The sequence below is a fragment of the Phaenicophaeus curvirostris genome, chromosome 12 (assembly GCF_032191515.1).
Source record: "Phaenicophaeus curvirostris isolate KB17595 chromosome 12, BPBGC_Pcur_1.0, whole genome shotgun sequence".
Lineage (NCBI taxonomy): Eukaryota > Metazoa > Chordata > Aves > Cuculiformes > Cuculidae > Phaenicophaeus > Phaenicophaeus curvirostris.
The window spans coordinates 1,418,733-1,439,408 of NC_091403.1; the positions used below are offsets into that span (position 1 = coordinate 1,418,733).

General features: G+C 40.5%; 1 protein-coding gene across 1 annotated transcript in view; it reads left to right on the forward strand.

Moving 5' to 3' along the window:
* The first annotated feature begins 497 nt into the window (after positions 1-497).
* The window catches only part of ENTREP2 (endosomal transmembrane epsin interactor 2), a 75,890-nt gene continuing 55,711 nt past the window's right edge, over positions 498-20,676 (forward strand). The window contains exon 1 of the mRNA XM_069866465.1: positions 498-666. Within this exon, the coding sequence (XP_069722566.1) occupies positions 541-666 (126 nt within the window). The 5' untranslated portion in view covers positions 498-540. The remainder of the gene's footprint in view (positions 667-20,676) is intronic.

Consider the following 20,676-nt stretch of genomic DNA (forward strand, 5'->3'; position numbering starts at 1 on the left):
CTCTCCCCAGCCCCAGGGGTGACTGATTCCAGTCCCTGGGGGTGATCGATCCCTCTCCCTATCCACAGGGGTGATTTATCTCCATCCCTGGGTGATTGATCCCCAATCCCCAAGGTGATCGATCCCAATTCCCGGGGCGCTCTCTCCTCAGTCCCCGGGGGTGATCGATCCCTCTCCCCCTCCCCAGGGGCGATTGATCCCCAGCCCCTGGGGTGATCTCTCCCTATCCCCAGGGGTGATTTATCTCCATCCCTGGGGTGATCGATCCCTCTCCCCCTCCCCAGGGTGACTGATCCCAGTCCCCGGGGCTGATCGATCCCTCTCCCCCTCCCCGGGGGCGGTCGGTCCCCAGTTCCCGGGGCTCTCTCTGTCTCTCCCGCTGCCGCCGTCCCCCCGGCCGCCGCCCCGCCCCTCCGCGGCCCCTCCCCGGCTCCTCCCCGCGCGGGGCGGTGCGGCCGCGGGGCCGCGCGGCGGGGCCGGAGGATGCCGGGGTCCCGCAGCCTGTCCCGCCTGCGGCAGCACCGCGCCCGCTCGCGGGCCATGCTGGCGCTGGGCGCCGCGCAGATGGCGCTCGGCTGCCTCATCGTGGCCGTCAGCTTCGCCGCGCTGGCGCTCACCACCTCGGCGCGCGTGCGGCACTCCTGCCCCTTCTGGGCCGGCTTCTCGGTGAGTCGCTGCCGCGGGGGGGATCGCGCGGAGGCTCCGCGCCCCCCCCCCCCCCCCCCGTCCCCGTCCCTCCTCCCGGGGCCCCGCTCCTCGTCCTTCCCGCCGCGCCTCAGCCCCGCGCCCGCCGGCCCCTCGGGCCCCGCGCCGCTCGAACGCGAAAAAAGGGCAGGGAGAGCAGGTGAGCGCAGCCGGGAGGGCTGCGGGACCGGGCATCCGAGGGGAAGGCGCGGGTTGGTTGGATCGCGGCTGCCCCGGCGCGGGCCCTCTCGTCCCCTGTGCGGTCTGATGGAGCTCCCGTCGCGTCCCGCGGGCGCGGGTCGGAGGGCTCACGGAACCATCGAATAACCAGGTTGGAGGAGCCCGCAGGTGCTGCCGCTCCCGGGCGGGCGCTCGCTCAGCGCGGCGCGGAGGCGGCGCGGGGCTCGGCCGGTGACCTTGTGAGGGCGGCGGGGCCTCCCCCGCGCCCCCAGCCCCCCGTCTCCCGGGACCCGCCGCGGCGGGGAAGGAGCCGTCCCCGAGGGCTCCCGGGGAGGATTCGCCTCGGGTAATTGGACGCGTTACCGGTTTTTAGCTCTTCTTACAGACCGGAGAGTTTTAAGCCTCAAAAGCGCTTGGTGGAGACCAGAACGGTCAGAGAAACGGTTTGGGTTCCCCGGTTCTGGCAGAAATGGTGTAAATAAAAGAAATGTGACTGTCTAATGTGCTCTGATGCGTTATGTGAGTTGATAATTCTTCAGAGCAGAAGAGTAATTTTGGATTATTTCGATATTTTTCTTGATTTTTTTGTAGTCTTGAAAAGAAGCGTCGGTTCACTCTGGCAGCCTTGATATTGTATTAATTGTTCTTTACGGTTTGAACTTCTGCAGGTGAATGCGTAGCTCTTCGCTGTGATGAGGTGTGAATTTTAAATTAAGAACCTGGCTGCTTACGTATTAATGTGAGGCTAAACCAGCACAGGCAGACGGGGTTTCTTTTCCTGGCAGACCAAGCAGAGTGTCCACAGCTGATTGTATATTCCAGCAGCACAGCTTTCTCAGAAATACCTTTTTTCCCCCCCAAGTCCTGCAATCTTTGCTAAAAGACTTTAGGAGTTACCGTTTCGCTCTACGTTGTGCTTTTTTCCTAGACTGTGGATGCCTTCTACCCTTCTCTTTGTCCAGTGTAACCCGTATAAAAGTACATTTTCCAGTTAGATTTAACGAATGTTATTTGTTCGTAATGGAGAAGAAAATCATGATTCCAGCCCGTGTGGGAATTGGTAGGAGATACAGGGCAAGTAGAGCAAAACTGTTGACCAAGACACCTTGTTGTTCTGTGTTATCAACACAAGGCAGGTAGACGTTGTTTCTTAAATTAAGAACTTACCTTTGGAGAAAATAGTTCTACCCTGTGTTGGAGCCTGAGAATAACCGTATTTTTCTTCTAATCTCCTCATCTCTAAGTCTCAAGAAATAAGGTATGAATAGTATGGTGAGACTTGAAGAACTTTGAGGCCAAGTTAGTCACTTACACAGGCTTTTCTAAAAGCCTTTTGAGGTATTTATTGAGTTCAACAAAAACTAGGTGTGCTGTCAGTCATAGCTGAAAAATGTTTCTGAGGAAGAGTGAATGTTTTTATTTTGCTTCTGGAAAATACAGTTAAAGCAATAACTGAAGGTGAGTTAAGTGATGCGAGATAAAAATAGTGAAACTTTGCTTGCTGCCAAAATCGGGCATAAACATTCACTCCCTCTTTGGAAGTAAATAAATGAGTCGCTTTACGGTCAAGAATAAATTCTAAACCTTTGTTTTGTGGAGGTGTGTGATATGGTGTAGTTTTTACTCATTAGAAATGCATATCCTAAAACAGAATAATCTTGGTGCTTTCTAGCATTTTTTTGATGCCAACCACGCTGTCAATGTAAATGAAGGCTGCAAAAATTTGTGAAGAGTCTTTTAAATGGTTTTGAAAATGATTTCCCAATGTTGGTAACATTCTAGCTGATTAAAAAAAAAAAAAAGAACAAGAACTTGACAAACTGTTAGCCTCATTTTGCTCGTGGAGGAATAGCTGTCAAAATTAGCCTGTTCTGGTTCATGACTGGAACTTTTCCCAGAAGTATAAGCAGTGACATGGTTCTTTGTCTCTCCTATAGGTCCATAGTTGCTTGAGTGGGGAAAAATAGTGGTGGTGGTATTTGTAGGTCAGAGGAATGAGCTTTAGTTTGCATGAAAAGCCTGCTGCCAACAGTCTGTTGTTGGGAAAGTAGGGCTGGGCTGTTTGAGAGAAAGTGAACTTAGTGCTGGTGTTGAGCGATATGCAGTGTTGATACTGAACTTGTACAATCTGCTAACGCGTAATTTATTTTTCTCAGAGCTGATCATCTCATATCTAGGACTTACACAGTAGCTTTCTTATCTGTCTGTTGTACCTGTAAATGAAAACTCCAGCGTGGATATCAAATAGTTTTGATCAAGTTGTCCGCCACAAGTGACTGCGCCGTGTGCTTCTCTGTGTGAGGATGTAATACAGGTTGCTTGTTTTGAGCTCCCCTGGTTGTCACGCACAACTGCTTCACCTACAACTTTTAGAAGAAACTCAGCCTTTTTTCTCTGGAATTTGCATAAATCATCAGAAGCATTCCCGAACATCTGTTGTAACCACAGAGAGGTCATTTCCTGGCTGGGTAGAATTATCTGACCAGATCCCTTCTCCTTAAGTGACTGTTCTAATGGTAAAGTTCAAATTGTGGACTGCGTGGCCATGATGATCTGTTGGGAAGAAATAGCTTTTTAATTCTTTTTTTTAAATCCTTCATTAGCCAGATCGCAGAATAAAAATATTACTTTTTGATTAAGTCACTTACTGTAGCTAGCATAAGGTATGGTTTTATTTTTGATTTTGCAATAGAAGGATAGGCGTGTGTCTCAGTGTCTTTAGGAATGTAATATTTTTGTTGATTTCTAGTTGTCCTTTTCAGGCATTCTTTTATGCTGGAAATGCTGCCCTGGAACTTGTAACAACTAGCTGTGTGGAACGGTTACAGCCTGCTGAGAAACTGAGGAATAGGTAAATAGCTTAGTTGAGGTGGGAATTTCCAAGGTCAATTATCCAGTCATTAGCAGCTGCTGAACTTATTACACCTCCATTTTAGTTGTGTACTGCAACTTATTGAAGGAATGAGTTGTGGATCGTCATGCTTAATTGGCCCTTCTTCCCCAGTGCTTTTTTCTGCTCACTTCTGTGCCTTCTGGAATCAGAGGGCAGAACAGATAATGGACCTTGTAAAGTCTGAACTGCTAGAAAACATGTAATTTACAGGAGTATAAGGACTCAGAAAGAGGTGTGGTCATTACCTCTTCTCTGTGGGAGTAACTCCTGCTTTAAAGGAATACGATGCAAACATGCCAAAGCCAGAGAATTTATAATCGAGCAGTATTTATACATTTAGAGCATCGTGACGCATGTGCAGGCAATATAGTAAGACCAAAATGCTTGAAGGCTAAGCCTTCTCTCTTTGTCATAGTCACAGAATAACAGTCTTGGTCCCACACTCGGAGACCACAGTTGGGATTTGTAATAACAATGTGGTCATAATTCATTTAGAAGAACTTGCTTGTGATGTTTGAGGCTTCAGTCCTTTTCCCGATATAGTTTATCATTGCCAGTTTTGGTATCGGATGATGCATCCGTGTCAGTGTTTTAATTCTGATCACATATGTGCTCTCGCTCAGTGTTGAAATAGCATTACGAATTTAAAATTTTGTGTCTAATTTATGGAGTAAGAGTTGCTGACTTTGCAAGCTTGTTTTCAGTTTTGAGTATGAACTTTTTTTTAGATGCCATTATCGTCAGTAATTTATGTTCTGCAGAACAACCAAATAATGTTCTTGCTGATAACTATACAGTTTTGTTATTCCTATCACCTACAAAGAGTCCATCTCAGCAGAATTATATTTGTGTGAGGGCTATAATTTACTCAAAAGATTGTTTTTGCTGCTGTTTGTAGCAGAAAAGAGCATGGCTTAATCTGAAGATTTTAGATAAGCCTTTAGTGCTAGGAGAAGTGAGATAACAGGTATTTTTAAGCCAAGCAGACTTAATCCAGAGGCGATGAGAGACAACAAATATAAAGCTTTTTAATGTCGCCTTTACACTCGCCCTCCTGAGAATAAACTTGGTTTTATCTAGGTGGAGATGGTGAGTGCAGATATTTTTAAGGCCCGTGGTAGATTTTTGGCTTACAACAGAATGCTAGGCTGCTTTTAAAGTTTACTTACTAGTTTTATTTTATTTTATTTTTTATTATTTCCTCCCTGACATAAGAAGGAGACGGAACTGTTGGAGCGGGCCCAGAGGAGGCTGCAAAGATAATCCGAGGGCTGGAGCACCTCCTGTAGGAGGACAGGCTGAGAGAGTTGGGGCTGTTAGTCTGGAGAAGAGGAGGCTGCAGGGAGACCTTGGAGCAGCTTCTAGTGCTTGAAGGGGCTACAGGAAAGCTGGGGAGGGCTTTTTACAAGGACACAGGGTGACAGGGTGACACAGCTGAGGGGACGGGGGAAAAGAAAGAAAAATACATGTGAAATAGTGCCCTTGAGTCCACATTATCACTGTCTGCAAGGAATCTCTTACAGCTAGATCACGTGAGTCTCTGATGCATCTCTGACACTTCTGCCACAGAACCTGCTGCGTAGTACAGCAAGAATAGTGAAGATGTCCAGGAGAGAGAAGAGGTGGGGTCGCACCTGATAACGTTGTACAGATTGGGCAAAATGTTAACAACTTTTCCACATTGCTCTTTATGCGTGAAGGAAGGATTTGTACCATCAGTGCTTGTCCTTTCAGAAGGAGATTACTAAATGTTACTGTGGCAGGTAGGGATCAGATTTAATATAAATTTAATATATTTAATATAGAGGCTTAAGTCTCTCATCTGCCTGGTTCTCAATACTTGTTCTGGTAGGAGAGGAGATATTAGCCTTTTTGAAGAGTTATTGAAAGACTTACCCCTTGTCCTACCTGTACTTACGTAATAAAGATGATTTTAGCCCTAACAACTTCCCACCCCCCTTAAAAATTTCCATTCCTTCCTCTTGAAATCATGTCATAGAGCTGAAATAGAGCTTCACTATCAAGCTGTACTTTGAGATCCTGTGAAATATCATCACAGTCTGCAGTAACTCATGACAATATTGCAGCATTAGTATCTGCTTCTGTAATTCGTGTTTATTCAGTCGATATTTCCTTAGCTAGCTCAGTAGTATAAATAGTCAATGCAGCTTTTCTTTTGAGCTTTTAAAAATCTCACACCATGATTTGACAGGCTAATTTCTGTTGATACATAATGTTTTCCCTGTGAGTGGAACCTCTACAGTACAAGCAATAACGACAATACAAACAATAAAGGGTTATACAGATAACAAGTATAACCAATGCCCGCCGAAGCCCATGAGCTCATCTTCCTTAACACAGAACACGTGGTTTTCTTCCTTCATCTAACTGACTCTGAATGGAATGTCTGAAAGCCTGAATATCAAACGGGCTATTAGGAAAAGTCGTCCTCAGTGACAGTACCTGTCAGTTCTAGATGAGGTTTATCTGGAGTGTTTAGCCGACTCCTTCACTGGTTTGTGAATCTGAAGATGGTAGAAGGCCCTTATAGGCCGTCCTACAGGATTAAACAAAGCAGAGAGATGTGAAGTTCTAATGGCAGAGATCATAGAAAATACTGAAAGCGAATAGGATGTAAAAAGCTTATACTTAGAAAAACGTGATGCTTCGTTCTGTTTTCTGGGAGCACGAAATTCAACAGTCTGTAATTATATTTGTTAGATGCCCACAAGGAGCCTGTGAATTAGCATTACCACACAATGATTATATTATTCAGTAGGCTCTTGTGGAAATGGGAGCTTTGATGGTATAAACACATACAATGATACTTTGGAGGAAGTAAAAAGTGCTCCGTAAGGAGATCAGCCTGAAGATGATGAAAAGTGATTTCATAATTTTGCAAACATAAATTTGCAAAAAATGATTCCATTCTTTTCCAAGGAAATTGCAAAGAAAAGGTAGGCTTGTTATGTTAGAAAAGGTGTGGTCCCTAGCGTGAAATAAGCTGCCTCATGTAGCTGTTTTATAACATAAAGTTATAGTTGGATGAAGTGTGGTTTTCTGGATTTTTCAGAAGCAGGCGCTAATTTTTTGGTAACTTCAGTGTAAGGCAATAAAATATATTTTTTTAGTGTAAAAATCGGCGTATTTGGTGCCTGTTAAAGAATGCTTTTCTCGCTTAAAGGGGAGAAGTGTTTTCTCCCCCAAGTGCTGTTTGAACTGCCTGAGGAGTGGGAAGATGAGGATAAGCAAATAGTGTGTTCTCAGACAGGATTCACACCTCCTCAATCCCTCAAGTACTTTCTTAAGAAATGTGCTATCTCTTCCTTCTGTATTTCAATACCTGACAAGTGATGATCTGTTATTTTGGTAAGTTATAAATATGCTGCACCGTGGGATAACAGGGCTGCCCCAGCGTGCCTAAAGCTGTAATAATCAGAATAGTGATGACTTCTTGCCCTTGTTTGCCTGAGAAGTTAAAACTTTTTCTAGCCTACCCTGGCCATATCTTTTGAAAATAACTATAACGTATTACAGAGACAGTGAATTGAGTTGTTTCACTGACCCAGTGATCTGTAGCAAGGCTTTAGGGCATGTACTAAAGATAATGCAAGGAATATTATTTATGAAATCTAGGATTATAGCAGTAGCATTAGTAGGTGTATAGCTTCCCAGTTTACAATCCTGTGGAATTGCAAACATACAGAAGTGACCTGCTTAAATCGAAATGTAATTTCTGCACGGTTCTTTACTGGTTTGTTATTGGCTTGGCAGGTTTTGTTTGTTTTTCATTCTGTTGGGTTTTATTTTGTTTTGTTGTTGTTGTCTTTTTTAATTTTTAAAGAGGTGGCTTGATTTTCTGTGAGCTTTTTATATATAGTGGGGATCTTTAGAACGTGATGTTGGAACAAACTAGAGCAGAGTAGGCTGGCAGCTGAGTTTTCAAGAGTGGACTGCTTGTGGTATATTTTTTTCTGCAAAGTGGAAGTTAGTTGTTCAGGAGGAAACTTAGTGAGGGCCAGAAAATGCTTGTTCTTGATGAGGAGAGAATACAGTGGTTTTGACAGTAACTTTTCTGTCTATGAACGTGATGGTCTCCAGTTCCCGTGTTGGAATTGGAAGCCAGGAGCTGTGCGTTGATGCTTTTGTCAGGTTGCCTGGGCTCCTAGCTCACAGTAACTTTCTGTATTTTTGAAGGCAGCTGCCAAGTGTTCCTTCTATCAATAAATTTAACACTTGCAGCTTTTCCATCATGTTCTGTAGACCTATGATCTATTCACCACAGGGGGGTGGAAGGAAAAAACAGACCCAGAAAGCATTAAACTTGTAATTGATCTTAATCATGGTCCTAGTTAAATTGTACGAGGAAGGCAAGAAACGTCACAGTCCAAGTTTGTGCTTGCAGTGTATGATGAAAAGAAGGATAGGGTTCTGTAGAGGTCAAAATTGTCTTCTGCCAGTAGAGTTATCTCCTTCTGAGCCAATAGAGATAAAAGACTGACTTCGAAATGGCACAGCTTTGCTAAGGGCGTGGAATGACGTCCTAAGTAAAGATGAATTGGAAGCTGCAAATCACGAGTGTGATCAGTGACGAAACAATTGGGAAAAGGCTGCTGGTGTAATCTCACAGAAACTGTCAGAAACTCAAAAGAAATGTTTTGAGCAGTGATCGCATACTCAAGAACATTATTATCATAGGCTCTGATCTAACTGTCTCAAAAATTATCATATTTGCTGATTTTTTTTTTTTCCATTTGCTGGCCTCTGTTGGCCCACAGAAGCTGAATCTCCTTCAGATTTTTATCAAGGCATTTATTTGACAAAAATCAAAATTGACAGATAGAAAGTAGAACAAATGGAGGTAGATAACATTAAAATATCTATGTTACGTTATAGCAAAACCAAACCAAAGTAAATTATCAGAGCAAGTAAAGATAACATGGGCTCTAAAATAGCACCAAAAAGCTAATTGTTTTTCTCTGTATATCGTTTGGTCATGGACGCAAGCTATGTTACAGTTCATAGCCTGATGTGGTAAGATTTGAGTTTTACTGGTATAAAAATACTTTCTTTAATTATTTTTTTTTCCTGTCAGCCACTGGGCTGCATGAATTAAATACCCGATGGTGTGTAACTGTCTGGGCAGCAGCAGTAGCTTAGCAACACCAGCTAGTGCTGATGCCAAAGAACAGTGTTGGCTTTCATCATTTTTTAAATGCCATCTGGTCCTTTAATAGTCTCTCTATATTTAGAGATTAATTGATAATTATGGTTTAACTTGTAGACCTAGGTTGGATTTCACCATCAAATTGTTTGATAGAGAATTTTGGAAGCTCAGAAATGTTTAACTGTAGACATTGATGTAAAATCTGGGAAGGGCGTAGTAATAACTATAAATCCCAGTGTGAACGCTGGTGATACTTGGAGAGTACAAGGAAACCACCCTTGCTTCCTGCTCACTGCGAGCGCACAAGCAAAGCTGCTTAAATGTACTAAAGGAATGGTAAACTGCATTCTGAGAATGGTGATATTTCCTTAATAAATAGTAATGTCTGATAAAGACACGCACATTTTTAAATGTATAATTTTGAAAATAAAATTCCCATTATAGAGACACGTACTCTATGTGTGTGTGTGTACACATGTGCTAAAACAAAACATCAAGGATGTATTTTTGTGACAAAGTATGAAATTATAGAAATAATGGATCTCAACAGCTCATCTACTCTTAAGTGAGATCCGTTTATAAAGCAACACCATGTGTGTTTGGTTAGATAGTCCTGAAGTTTTGTAATAAAGAAAACTTTGTAACCTGTTAAGGAACCTCTCAGCTAATTCTTTACTTCAGCTTTTGATTGTTGTTTTGCCTGGTCCAGAGGGAGGTGTCCCTGCCTGTGGCAGGGGGTTGGAACTGGGGGGTCTTTAAGGTTCTTTTCAACCCGAACCATTCTGTGATTTCTGTTCTTTTTGGCAGAAGGTGTCACTTGTAAGAACACGTCGCTGGTGCCTGTGCCCTGTTGAAGCTCGTACAGCACCTTGTGAGTGGGCTTTGTGTTTTCTCAACAGATGGAGTTGAATATTGTCATGGCAGTGAATAGTTTGCAATCCTGCACAGGGGTAGCAGATCTCAGAAATAAGTTTCTGGAGTTTCAGTTCCTTTCTTTAGGTTAGTATGTTGTTAGCTTCACTCAGGGATCATTTTAATTCATCGTTGATGTTATATTCTGAGTTTTATTAAATGCTTTATGAACTTCGTATTTTTCATCTTGTGCCAATGTAAAGACTTATGGACAGAATTTAGCAGCCGTTTCTTAGCTCCTAGAAATACTGTGTGAAGCAATTGAAATACTCGTTTGTTTGAAAAGAAGTCAAGTGAAATTGCAGGTCTTTCCTGTACAGGAGCTTGGTTAGTGTGCCAGGGCTGTCGCCTGAGCTTACTCTAAGTATGACACAGCTTGTACAATTTTATGACTTTTGTATTGCTTTTTAATTTAGATTTAAACTGAAACCAGTGTTCAAAAGAACATGCTTGGCATTTCTGTTGATGTCCGTCCAGTAACATCTCTGTTCTTGTAAGATGTTCCAAACACAGGTCACCTTGGCTAAAGTTGAAATGAAAGATAGAGCAAAAGGTCAGAATTGAGAGTGCGTCTGCACAGTTTTGAAGTGGCCTGAGCAAAAGATTTGCATGCTCGCAGAATTCTGACATAAAAATATGTATTCTGTTTGATAATTGCATTGATATTTTCAAATTTAATTTTTTTTTGCTTATACCTTTCATGTAAATTTGTAAGCCGGAAGGAAATATTCGAGGTCATGAAAGCAGATATGGCTGGTTTGTTCCCTGACAAAAAGAGTTGCAGTTTAGACACTATCCCTCCTGTGAGCTCTAAATGCAATTATTTCATCTTATTTTTATAAACTGATTTTTTTTTTCATTGTGTCTGAACAGGAAATTGCTTTTTCAGTCAGTGCTTAGATGTTAGAAGAATAGCATGAGTTGCTGTTGGCTATGCAGGAAATCACTGTACACATTTCCACGTAGTGTGCCAGTACTGACCGTGTTTGTGTAGATGTAGCTTGTATTATAACTGACCATTGATAGCAATTTTTACCTTGAACTGCAGAGTCAGCTTCAGTATTTTTACAGTTTAAAAGAAACATTGAATGTATTGAATTCAATAGTTAAAACTCGGACGTGAACTGTATGATGTAAACAGGAAAACTAGTATTGTAAGAATTAAGGGCTCTTGGAATTTGCATCTAAAGCTACAGTAAAGGAGTTAAAAGCAAAAGGGAAGGTTGCAGCAGAGGTGGAGGTGTTGTAGGAGTTGTGCTAGGCATGAGAGCCACTTGAAAAGACTCAAGTTGGCTGTTCCACCCTAAGAGGGGTCACTTGAGAATGGAACAGTTCAGGTAGCAAATGTGAAGATTAACGTCTGATTTCTGACTTAATGTTCGAGTTGTTCATTTTCTTTTCGATACAGAAACGCGTTATGAGCTATACCTTGCAGAAGGAGTAATAAAAATTTATGTAGTTGATTATTTGTAGTATTAGCTTTTTAAAATGGTTTTGTCAAGATGTGTGTGTAGAGTGAGGTACTAGAGCCTGTAGCACGTTTGAATGAGGAAATATTTTTAATAAACAGCCGCGAGAAACCTGGAATACAAACCTGTTTAACAACCCCCTTCCCTCAGCCAAATAAAATTAAAACATATTATGTAAGATGCAGGAACATACAATTTTAAGCTTCCTTTTAAATACACTTTTGATTTTTTTTCTAGTGGTTGGGTTTTGTAGAATGTCTTATGGGTATATTTAAGTATCGGTTTAAAATCCATCAGTTGTTGATCTTGTAATCCAAGACTATGCTCTCTGAAAGCAGAGGCAAGAACATCGTGGGAAGGCCCAGAGATATTTTTGAAGCTGCTGTAAATAGGAGAGAGGAAGAGGCAAAGTAAAGAGACAATCCTCTCCTGACTCAGCTGTCCCTGGAGCTTGATGAATCATGAAGGTTTTCTGCCCCTAGACCTGCAGCTTTTGATTTTTCCAGCTGTTGTGGAACTCTTCTCCCAGTGGAGTCTTGTTTCCAGTTCTCCATAGCCCCACTTATTCCAGCTTGTCTCCCCTCATCTCAGCTGACTTTTGTTTAAGTTTTTCAGACCTTCTTTCTTTTTTTTTGCTGGACTCCTAACAAGAGGTTCATGCTTCTAAACTCATCTGCTCTGGGCTGCTTAATTGCTCTGCAGCTCCAGTCCCCGTTTTCCTCTGTCACTCTCTGTGCTGTTGTTAGTCTGCTCAGGCGAATCCTTTTCTGTGCTTGTTTCACTGGGTGCAGTAGCTGGCCAGCTCTGCCCACCTGCCTGGATTTTTCTTCTAGGAAAAAAAAAGGTGTTCCTTATTTATTCCTCAGGTGGGAGGAAAACAAACCAGCCCGAGGTGCACACTCTGTTTAGCAAAGAACTGCCTGTTGAAACTTAGCCAAAAAGTGTCTCAGAGCTGGGGAAAAGTTATTAGTAATACTGGAAAAATCACAACTGCTGTGCCTGCTGCTTGTTTTCTGACATTTGATTTTTATATTTCAAATACAATCAAGATAGAAAATTGAAACGCTGACTGTGAAGCTATGCTAATTGTTCTAGCTGACTGGAAGCTGCGTGCTGGTACCTGTGGTGAGAAGAGTGCTTTGGCATGTGTCTGTGAGCAGAAGGAGCTATTCTGCTGCATTGCTAATATGCTAACAATGAATGAATCAGAAAAAGTGCTTTTTCCGGGCTGAGATTTTGTCTATTGTGCAACAGTGGTGACCAAAATTTAAGATGAGGTAGCAGTGCTAATGTTCTTTCAGAGGTAGTAAATAAAATCCTAGGACTTCTTTAGCAACAGAAAGCAAGATAAGGTTCCATAGGCTACTGGTGTCATCCGTGTTCTGAAATCTTGGATGTTAAAAGCCAGCTTGTAATGGGCCTCCAGTACAGTGAAATGTTTAATATCTTTTTTTTTATATGTCATGATATGTTGTAGGGCAGGAAGTAAGAGTTTCTGTGAACATCTGTAATTCAAATGTGCTTGAAATATGAGATTTGGTGCTGCACAACTAGGTATTAGAAGTACCTTAAATGAGAGTGTGGTCGGGGGGTGATAAAAACCATAGTACTTTGTGGTAGCGTGTTTGAGACTCCATAGGTAATATTTATATACATATTGTCATCGTTTGTAATACCAGTTGAATTACCGTGATGAGCAGGAGTTTTCTGATGCTGTCAGCTTTTTTTTTCTGAGAGTATTAGAACGCTGCCTGTCATTTTGGGATGACTTCAAGAAAAATTTTCTGAGTTTTCAGCTATAGCTTCTGAAATGTGATGGGAACATTTAATAAGTTGATAATGCATTTCCAAACTGTCATAAACTTCATTGATTAGCATCACATCTGACTTCTAAGTCCTTCATTAAGAATGCCTTTTTCTAATGTCAGCAACAAATGAACTTTACTGCTCTGCTCTGCACCGTACCAGGAGAATGGGAAGTTGATGTCTGCTGACTATTCATTTACGTACATTTTTCCTAAAACACCTGTGTAAAACTCTTAATCTCCCATAAGCCTGAAACTACTAGACTGCAGTGGATAATACATGTTTTTAAAACTCTGCTGACTTTCAAATCCTCAGAGAAAACAATTGTTTCTGAGAAGGAGTGGAACAAAAAGCATTCTCTGCTATTGCTACGTCACTAGTGTTTAATGTCCTTAATTGTAAGCTTGAGCTGAACCTTACTTTCAAGTTTACTATTTTTGTGCTAGATACTATCTGAAATAATTTTTGTATTTCCCAGCTGGTGCATGAATTGAGCTGCAGAATGCACTTACAGAAGTGGGACGGTGGTGTGGGTCTGTGCTTTTCAGAATTGGGTAACCTACTGTTGGTGGAAAAAAACTAGGCTTTCCAGCTTTTTCCTTTCTATTTTCTTTGTTCGGTTCTGTCTTGTTTTTCACTCCATTACGTTAGAACTTCCAGTAGTTTAAGTGATGCCTTTTGTCATTATTATCTGACTGCTCATAAGTCTTTTAAGAAAGTACATGGCGTTATTCTATGTGATACTGTTTTTTGCCAATACAAGGTAAAACCAAGGTTTCATGTTGTGTGTTGTTATGGAGAATCTGTACTGTCTGGGAACACTTTTAGAGCAAGTAGAAAGAAAATTCTGAGGAAAGTGGGATGAGAAGATAGAGATGAAAGTTCCTTTATATTCTGAAATGTAAAGATGGCTGAGAATATAATGATTTTTTTTCTACCACAGGAAACAACAAAAGTAGTTTCATTTTAAAAGAGTAATTGATTTTTTTTTTTTTACTAGAACTTTTTATTGAGAGGATTGCTGAAATGAAAAAGATTCCCCACCTGCATTAATACTGACTGAATGCTGGATATCGTTGTCTTTTGTTCCTAACAGCCCTCATCATTCTTTTACTGTTCAGTTTCTTTCATGCTGCTTCTACAAGGAGTATTTCACGAAGCAGAAGCTGTGATTAATTAATGATCTCCATGCCATCTTAGAGATCAAATTGAATTTCAATTATAATTCCCTGTTTCTGTGTCCCACGTCTCTTCTAAAGGTCTCTTTGCAGAATAAGTGGAAGTGTATTTTGTTTGGTCTTTGATGTCGTTACCTGGGCTAATCTTGCATGTAGTCCTGCAAGCGCGAAGTGCTGAGGTTGGGCGGCTGCCTTCAAATAAGAAGGTTCCAAACCCATGCAGCTCTTGTCCATCTCTGATTTAGCATCTCAGGAGGGACTCCTGTGGCTGCAACCAGTTTGGATTGCTGGGGAACGCACTGGATCTCTTGAAGTCATCATGCACTGTTGAGACATTTTATATTTCTTAGTGTCCACCAGCACTCTGTCAGGGTTTGTCATCAAAAGTGGCGTATTTGAGGTCTGCTGTGGGGCCATCTCACTCACGTTTTGGTTATTTGTTCTTGTAAAGTAAGTCGCCTGATATTCAGGACTGTCTTCTGTTCAGGCCAATTTAGCACTTGTCAGCTCTGCAAAATGCATTTAGCAAAAGCTAAATACAAATGCCAAATTATGCATGTGCCTCCGTGTACTGTGGTCTGGCTCATTTATTGGAGTTGCCCGTAGTCTCGTTTTTATACTCTTCTAAACATAAGAGCTGGAGGATTTTAAAAAAAAATAGATTTACAGATTGCTTTACGGTTGTTATGTTTCATTTTCTCTACACCAAGATAATTTCCCTGTGACCTAGTCAGCATGCTGTATAAATGAAGATGAATTCTAGAAGAAAAATATCACAGAATTCTATATCGGACAAGTTGTTTTCTGGCTCTCAGATGTTGCTGAGTTCCTCCCGTCTGTTTGGATCTCTGCTCTTCTTTCTATAGATTGTACAGTTTTCTTTTTAATCAGAAATGAATATAAAAGTAGTCTGACATAATTGGGCAAAAAGTTTTCAAGAGGATTAAGAGCTTCATTGTACTGAGCTGAGCTCAGAGACTTCACAGAATCACAGAATAGTTTGGGTTGGAAGGGACCATAAAGAACATCTAGTTCCAGCCTGCTTATTTCCCTCATTTCTGAGTTCTTCTAGGTCTATATTTGGTCATGATTTTTTTTTCTTTTGATGTAGAAATATATTTTCCCTAGAACTATTAGCTAGGTTCCTTGTTTTGGTGTTTACCTTCATTATGAAAAGAATCTTGAGTTGTGGATGAGTTTGCTTTCTACCTACTGCTGTCACTTGTGTTCCCTAGGGAAAAGGCTTCTGAAAGATTCATTCCATCGAGACTGCTAAGTTTCCCTAAAATCAAACAAAAGATTGCTGCTGCTTCTGTTAAAGCTTACCTAAAATAAATGAAAGTGTTATTTTTCTTAGTGTGATAACTGGGATGATTTTTTTTGGCAAACATTCATCAGGTAATTTTAAGCAGCAGTGATTTACAAGCAGTAATCTTTCTTGGCCATATTGATAGCTTGCAAATTCACTTTAGTTCCTTGCAAAATTAAATAGAAATCACAGATGCCTGGGGGGCTGTCTGTAGGTGGATAGACCATTATAAATAATGATTTTCTAAATCAAATTAAATTATACTCCCACTTCTTACTGAAAAGCAGAATGAAATATTGAGATTTGGGGACTTACTTGGGTGTGTTTGTGGTAGTTGATATGGGTTTGGGGGATTCTAGAGGTCAATATTTCTAAATTCTTGAATTTGCTACTTTTTAAGGAAGTCTCTAAATTCTTGAACAAATATTGATGAATACTTATTAGACTGTTGAATGAATGAGTGAAGATTCAAAAGGGAATTGTATTAATATGTTCTAGATTTTAATGTGATTTGAATTGTATTTTGAGGCTGAAACAAGAATAAGAGGATCATTTACTTTAGGTAAAACAGAACCTTTATGACTGCATCTGTTATATCCATTGTTTTTCCTGCAGTCTGAACTTCTGTTTGTTAGGGCTTGTATTTTGGGTTTGAAGTATTCTTTTCCTTTTGAAATGTGAATAATTTAAAGGAAACGATCTAAAGTTAAAGAAATAATCCTTTAATGAATTGCTATTTCCCATGTCTTTGTGAGCTAACATTTTGATAGTTGTATTCACATTGAAGGTGTCACTGAAGGTTGCTTTCTGTGTGCTTGAAGAGATAAAGGCACTGACAGAAAGCAGAAGCCACACTCATTTGTGTATTTGTGCAGAGGTTTTGGCAACTTCAAATCAAATCATGCTATAAGGGAGAAATAGTCATGCTTTTGTTCCTTAGCAGCATTAGAGAGAAGAAAGTTAAGAAATGATTGCAAAGAAAAATGAAGAGATGTGCGTTGTTGTATACCGTGTGTGCTCTTAGTTCTATCCCATCCTTGGTGATGGTGCTGCAAAATCTCTTCAGAGTGAAGGTGTGGAAAGCAAAGCAATTCATACTAGGAGTTATCGCTGAAGTATAAACAGAATGCCCATTTTTTTTTGATCTTAGGAAAATTTGAGAGGAGTTTCCCTAGAGAAGAAGCCCAGTTCATAGTTTTTAGGAGTTCCTTTCCATATTGGGGAAAAAACATCATGAGAGAAATTCCCAACTATTGATGATAAAGTGTACTGGTAAGTACTTTCACAAAGGAAAATGGACTTTTCAGTCTTTAAAAGCAGAAAGAGAAAACTTTGTGCCAGGCCAATGTGATGGTGTCTTTGTCTGTGGTTGTTTTACAACTGGTGCTCATATCTGGTTGCCTTGTATTCCTCTGTCACGTAGAAAGTGTTCTGTATTCCTGCTCTACCGTAGTTCTGTACAGTAACATTAAATATTATTTGTGATTATTTCCTAAGTGCCTTTTGGTTTGCTTCCTTGCTTGTGTAAAATACGACTGCCCCCCTGGGAGGTGTTGTGCCCACTTTGTAAGTGAGAACCTGGAGTACAAAGGGGCTGATTTGACACCACGATAAGCAGGGAGACAGTGAGAGGAGACAGATACTTTAAACTCATCTTCTAAATCCTGCATTAGTACTTCAGGCACCAGACAGCTCGAGTAACAAGTGGAGAAAAGCTCTCATTAAAGAAATGCTGCTGTAAGAGGGAAGGAGCAAAGATTGGAAATGTTTGTTTCTCCTGGTAGTGGCTGAAAAACTCCCACATGAACTAGTGAAAACATGGAGTTTTGAGGCATTATGTTGGCAAACACTCATAATTCATTTTCAGTGAATGTGAATAGGATGTTAAGACAGTTTTACAGCATTTTCACCTCTGTCTCCTATGCCACAAAATAACTGCAGACAAATAATTGAGATTGTGCTGTCCCTTATTTCACTGTCCTCCATATAAAGATAATAACTTTGGCTGCAATCTTATCTTTAAGCCTTTCTTTTGTACCTTGAACTATCAGGCAATCTAAAGGAGGTTTTTAGGTAGCTATTTTCAAACAGAAAACAGATAAGTTTTCTTTCTTGAGAATAACAGAAAATATAGTAATGGCTTAATCTCAAGTCTTCTTTATGTTCTTTTGTATTTATGTTAGTGGTTTTAAAGCCTAACCCCTTTTAGGGGGGTCAGCGTCGTGCTGTGAAAAAATACTGTGAATTCAAAGGTACCAGAAGTTTGTAAAGCCTCACTAGGTCAGGAAGGCGTTCTTGTGTGATGCGATTCATGGGTAGGGAAAGGGATATGGGAAAACCAAAGGCATTCACCCCTTTCAGCTTCATAATCATCAGTTCCTTTGACGATTTGTTATCCTGTTATTTATTACAAAAGTTTTTAAAAATTGGGAAAGTTCCAGTGAAATCCATTGACTGTCTGTGTGAATTAATTAGATTTATAAAGGGAGAATACAAATATCTAGTCTACCCTCCACAGCTTCTATAGGAGTTGTCCTATGAGGCTATAGAGTGGGCATTGCTACAGGTGGACTCCCAAGTTTATTAGTTATCTTCACTTTTAGATTCTTACTGTTTGTTGTTTTATTTTTTAAAGTTCAGCAAATTCTTACAAAAGCTTTTATGAGAGTGAGTCTGTTACTGTTTTGTTGAGTCTGTGGTCAGCCAGGCTGCAGTAACACGGACATTGGGTGTGGAAATTTTACTGGATAGTAGTTTCAAAGCTTCTTTGAGTTTTTTGTGGCCACCAGAGACAAGTAGAACAAACCAAAGAGGCCCTACCAGTCTGTGAAATATAATAGAGTTTCATGTTCTGTGTACTCAAGTTTTCTTTGCCATTGACCCTGCAAAATTTGTTAAAATTAAAGGCCTTTGACTGTGTGTGATGAAGTTAAAAAATAGTCACAATTGGGCTTAATCCACTTAATAGTAAATGAAGATATTGTAATTTCTCAGGAGTTGCTTGAGAAGGTGTTTGAAATTTTCTGTGACTGAGTTCTCAAGAGAGTTCAACAAGTCATGTTACTAGAACAAGGAACTGAAATAAAAATTGAAAGTGAAGATATCATAATCTGTACCTAATCTAAATCAATTTTGTTCCCAGTTTCTCTGAACACAGTAGTATTGCTGATACAGGGGTTGTTTCATTAAGCCAGAAAGAGCAAAGTGTTTATATAAGGGATGGGGAAGCAGTGGAATTGTTGGCGCTCTGTAGATTGCATTGTGATTATGGCATATGTACGAGAAGAATTTTCTCTCCCTGGAAGAATACATTTTCCTTGTAAATAAAATGCAAGTTATAAATAAGATGCACAAGAGTTTATTTGCACAGCTTAACTAAGCTGACACGGTGATTTGTATTGAAGTGAGGATCTAATGCTGCTCAGCCTGGTGCCCACGTGTGTATGGCTACACGGCGTGAAATTCATCGAAACTGTCAGTTTTGGTCACGGTGGTGGATCCACCACTAAAGGTCATATGTAGTGCTAGCTAATCTGCAATCTTTGTTAAGCAAGCATGCTTAACATTTCAATGTGAATCAGTTTTTCTGGAGTTTTGCTTCCTTCATCTGTGACAATACATATGCATCTTGTATAACGTAGCTTTTATTTGCCTGTTAATGATGAAGTAAGGGACTGCGGTTTCTGCAGGTCTGAGTTTCCTCTGATTTAGAATGATTCTGTTTAACCTCTGCGAACAAATTTTTAGACTTTGATTAGAGCTCTTTTGTTGTTGTTTTTTAAATTTTTGCTTAATAATGCTTGGCTTGAATTTTGTGAGCATGTCATACGTCAGCTGTCACTAGAAAACAACCATGCTTTTGCGCAGTCTTAAGCTGCAAGTTCATGTCAGTGTGCTAGCAAAGAGCTTGGAGTGAGAACAACTGTTAGCTAGACCATTGCAGTAAATGTGCATTCTCTTCAGTGAGCTGGGTGGCTTTCATTACACAATGCAAATGTGGAAATGCATTTTGTTGTGGCAGCGTTGTAGAACTTCATGTATGGTCTGTGTTGTTGGAGCAATCCACTGTTCTTTAGTTACCCAAGTCCTTTGCTGTTTCTTTCCAAACTGATTAGAAATAGATTTTTCTAAAAGTCAGTCTCGGAGGTTGTCACACGACAGCCATTTTACGCCTTGTATACAGCGTGTCTAAAATAATATATTTGAAGTCTTCAATAAAACTTGATGAAAATGATTGTAATTAAGAGTAGAGCTAATGCTCTAAATTATTCTAAAAGCATTGCCTTCTTTGTCCAGTCTGTTTTGACTGTGTATCAACAGAATTTCATTTGTACAATTTGCTGCTGACAAGCTTTAAGCGTCAGGAGTTCGGACCTCTGAGCATCCTGAGCGGGGACCTGGCTGCAGAGTAACACGGCTGCGGGGAGCAAGGTGAGAGCTGGGGAGATGCTGCCTCCGCCTTTAGTGAATAGTGAACATCAGGCTCTAAAATAGTTGGCTTGACATGTTCTGGGAGCTTTGAATTTATGCTTAGATAAAAGTCACTGTTTATAACAGAATCCATAATGACTAAAGGTAATGTATTACTTCGAGTCCCGAGGTAGTTACTGCCCTGTAGCTCCAGTGAAATGACTATATCAATTTTTCTGACATGGGACAGAGTTCCTCTGAAGGTCAGACGTGATAGGTGCCTTGTGCGGCTGCTCAGCTAGTAACACAGAGGGATTGGTCATGTAAAATAAATAAATAAAAAAATAAAATAAATTTTGCCTGACTTCAGGAAAGTATGTGCATTTGTATCTTTAAATCCTTTTGATTTTGGAGCCAAGTCTTTGGAATGAGTCTTAGTAATGTTATTGCTACTTGCCATTTAAAGCATTTCTTGCTTTACTGTATTTTATTTAACAGCTTAACCTTGAGGTGCTGCTAGTTGAGTTTCTGATATTCAAGAAGGATTCTTATTGTCAATAGGTAATTAGTTCTACTCATTGTCTTTTCTAAGAACAGAAATTTTACATCCAAACAAGAGAAACATTGTAGGCCTCAGATATACTCAGTCTGTAAATTAATAGTAATAC